The sequence below is a fragment of the Oncorhynchus kisutch genome, unplaced genomic scaffold (genome assembly GCF_002021735.2).
Source record: "Oncorhynchus kisutch isolate 150728-3 unplaced genomic scaffold, Okis_V2 scaffold3902, whole genome shotgun sequence".
NCBI lineage: Eukaryota > Metazoa > Chordata > Actinopteri > Salmoniformes > Salmonidae > Oncorhynchus > Oncorhynchus kisutch.
The window spans coordinates 124,949-128,761 of NW_022265847.1; the positions used below are offsets into that span (position 1 = coordinate 124,949).

Consider the following 3,813-nt stretch of genomic DNA (forward strand, 5'->3'; position numbering starts at 1 on the left):
AGCTTGAAACAACAACCACATGATGTTTAATGGGCCAGCTTGAACAACAACCACATGATGTTTTAATGGGCCAGCTTGAACAACAACCACATGATGTTTAATGGGCCAGCTTGAACAACAACCACATGATGTTTTAATGGGCCAGCTTGAACAACAACCACATGATGTTTTAATGGGCCAGCTTGAACAACAACCACATGATGTTTTAATGGGCCAGCTTGAACAACAACCACATGATGTTTTAATGGGCCAGCTTGAACAACAACCACATGATGTTTTAATGGGCCAGCTTGAACAACAACCACATGATGTTATAATGGGTCAGCTTGAACAACAACCACATGATGTTTTAATGGGCCAGCTTGAACAACAACCACATGATGTTCTAATGGGCCAGCTTGAACAACAACCACATGATGTTCTAATGGGCCAGCTTGAACAACAACCACATGATGTTATAATGGGCCAGCTGGAACAACAACCACATGATGTTTTAATGGGCCAGCTTGAACAACAATCCCATAGCAAGAGTCAAAGAAATAACTATGATGATTTAATCAGGATGATCAAGGTTATGATGTAGGCTCCTCAGTGTGCAGTACAGTAATGTCATATTTAGTTTGCTACATTGTAGAGCGAGAGAAGATAAATATATACAAATAACTGCCAAATAAAGGAAACATCAACATAAAGTGGGCGTTGGGCAAAAACGAGCCGCCAGAAACAGCTTTCCCCTTGGCATAGATTCTACAAGTGTCTGGAACTCTATTAGAGGGATGCGACACCCTTCTACGAGAAATTCCATAATTCTGTGTTTTGTTGATGGTGGAGGAAAAACGCTTTCCCAGGTGCCGCTCCAGAATCTCCCATAAGTGTTCAAGTGTGTTGAGATCTGGTGACTGAGACACACCCTTTAAACCCTCTATGCTCCTTTGATCCCCCTCTTTCAAAGTCACTGAGATCTTTTCTTCTAGCCATGGTAGCCAAGATAATGGGCAACTGAGCATTCTTATACACGACCCTAAGCATGATGGGATGGTAATTGCTTAATTAACTCAGGATACCACACCTGTGTTGGAAGCACCTGCTTTCTATACATCCTACTTGTATCCCTCATTTACTCAAGTGTTTCCTTTATTTTGGCAGTTACGGTCATAGTGAACTTGCCTGTAGGATTCCAATGGTGGCTTTGAAATAGCCCACATGGAAACAGGGCATCTCCAGGTCCAGATACCCATAGTGTCCCAGACAGTCAGCCAGGTTCTTCCCACACGTGTCACAAGGACGATCCTTCTCACTGGTGCCCTGGAATATAACATGACAGTTGGGTCACAACCACCATTAGAGGAGGCCAAGAGTTTGCAAAGTGTTATTTCAAAGTTGATGTCTTCACTGTTATTCTACAATGTAGAAAATAGTACAAATAAAGAACAACCTTTGAATGAGGAGGTGTTCTAAAACTTTTGACTGGTAGTGTACCATGTGATGGTCCAGTACTCAATAGGGTGGTGCGTGTATGTATGTATGTGTGTATGTATGTGTGTATGTATGTATGTATGTATGTATGTGTCCACGTGTCAGCCCTACCATGCGATGATCCAGTACTCCGTATGGTAGAGGAGTATGGCTGGTGTCCTGGCTGTACAGGTTCTTACTGACCACTTGGATATGAGCCTGCTGTCTCATCTGTTCAGCCGACTTCATCCCAAAACAGATGTGGCTTCTGTTGACATAAATGGAATAGATAGCCAACTCAGCATAGGGGTTCAATTAAACACTGGCTACTAAGTCAACTAGCAAATAGGTCCTACCCAAGCAAGAACTGCCAATGATAACAAGCTATAGTTTAGGGGTCAATTGAGAGTCATTTGTAATGCATGGTCAGCATTGCCTTGCTGGATGTCTACTTGAGGCTACTTGGTTGGAATGCGGATTCCCTGCTACACGTCATGCTTTACCATGTACTCAGCAAGAGTGCCAGTGGTCATGGCAACACGAGTTCGATATCCTGCCACCTTACCCAGGTGGAGATGTGATGTGATTGTTTGTTTAGCTAGCTAGCTTTCTAAAACGTGTTTCCGGCATTGCTGACCCTGTTCAAATCAATGATGCAATTGCAAAAAGCTATCTAACTTAGCTATGAAAAGCAAGCTCATGTGACAAATTGCAAGCTACTTTAGGCAAATATTTACGAACAATACTCATAGCTAGAGGGCTGGGGGAAATATTAATTGCTAATGGCTAGCATCTAGCTGGACATACTTACATTTTTTTGGCCACATCAGTCTCTCTAAACTGCTCTTTCACCATCGTGACTTCTGTTTGTCCCCGCCAACCTCCGGCAGAAATACAGATCTAGGACATAAACTGTTATTTTCTACACTGCTGTTCACACTAAACTTGATATACAGTCATCACACTGTCACTTGTCGTTCCCAAATCCCATGTTGTAGCTAGAAATGCTACCACGGCAATGTGAAACAACGTGAACCATGAATTCATATGACAACGACATGCACACATCCGGTTCAAGAGCGCCCCATGAACGGGAGGGAGGTTATCCATCAGCAACTGCCCTCCAGTGGGCCAAAAAAGTATTACATAAACAACGAGGAAACGAGTGCAGAAATACATTTCCACTAGATGTCAGTCGTAGCTACATGGATTAATAACAGATAGGCAACTACATGTTCCTGGTAGAAAATACCAAATCTGTCTGAAATATTCATATGGACTTTTTTTAACCTTCTCTAGTGCGGGACCCATGGGAGTTGTAGTTTTAAGTGGGAAGAAAAACACAATACAGTATACAATAATATAAGCAATTTAGCAAACACTTTTATCCAAACCACTTAGTCCTATGTGGCTCAGTCTGTAGAGCATTGCACTTGCAATGCCAAAAGTCACGTATTGATTACAGGTTGGATGGTGTATCAATACACCTAGTCACTACAAATATATATATTTTAAATGTAACTATGCAAGTCAGTTTAGAACCAATTCTTATTTACAATGACAGCATACCCCGGCCAAACCTATACGATGCTGGGCCAATTGTGCACTGCCCTATGGGACTCCCAATCACAGCCAGATGTGATACAGCCTGGATTTGAACCATGCTCACTGAGATGCGGTGCCTTAGACCTCTGCGCCATTTGAGAGGCCAAGAAACAGGTGTCCTTCCTAACTCAGTTGCCGGAGAGGAAGGAAACCGCTCAGGGATTTCACAATGCACCCAATGGTAACTTTAAAACAGTTCCATAGTTTAATGGCTGTGGCAGGAGAAAACTGAGGATGGATCAACAACATTGTTACTCCACAATACGAACCACATTGACAGAGTGAAAAGAAGGAAGCCTGTATAGAATAAACATATTCCAAAACATGAATCCTGTTTGCAACAAGGCAACAAAGTAATACTGCAGCAAAAGTTGGCAAAGCAATACACATTTTGTCCTGAATAGAAAATATTATGTTTGGTGCAAATCCAATACAACACATTATTGAGTACCACTCTCCATAATTTCAAGCATGGTGGTGCATGCATCATGTTATGGGTATGCTTTAATCATTAAGGACTGGGGAGTTTTTCAGGATATAATATACATGAATGGAGCTAAGCACTGGAGTTATTTACCAAGGAGACAGTGAATGTTCCTGAGTTACAGTTTTGACTCAAATCTGCTTGAAAATCTATGACAAGACTTGAAAATGGTTGTCTACAAATGATCAACAACCAATTTAACAGCGCTTGAAGAATTCTGAAAAGACTAACGGCCAAATGTTGCACTGCCAAAGGTCATTCTAACATGT

At 41.8% G+C, this 3,813-nt stretch overlaps 1 protein-coding gene across 1 annotated transcript; it reads right to left on the bottom strand.

Moving 5' to 3' along the window:
- Positions 1 to 915: 915 nt before the first annotated feature.
- Positions 916 to 2,515, bottom strand: LOC116372086 (DNA-directed RNA polymerase III subunit RPC1-like). The gene is made up of 3 exons (XM_031821176.1): positions 2,267 to 2,515; positions 1,588 to 1,723; positions 916 to 1,305 (listed from the first exon to the last, which is right to left on the bottom strand). The coding sequence occupies exons 1-3, from the start codon at positions 2,308 to 2,310 to the stop codon at positions 1,153 to 1,155; spliced, it is 333 nt and encodes a 110-aa protein (XP_031677036.1). The 5' UTR covers positions 2,311 to 2,515; the 3' UTR covers positions 916 to 1,152.
- Between the last annotated feature and the right edge of the window lie 1,298 nt (positions 2,516 to 3,813).

Bases quoted from the DNA above. Each gene is read 5' to 3' on its own strand.
- LOC116372086 (XM_031821176.1), bottom strand. From the start codon at position 2,310: ATGGTGAAAGAGCAGTTTAGAGAGACTGATGTGGCCAAAAAAAT. The intron at 1,724-2,266 runs GTAAGTATGTCC...TTATGTCAACAG, and splicing joins ACTGATGTGGCCAAAAAAAT to AAGCCACATCTGTTTTGGGA. The intron at 1,306-1,587 runs GTAGGGCTGACA...GTTATATTCCAG, and splicing joins GAGTACTGGATCATCGCATG to GGCACCAGTGAGAAGGATCG.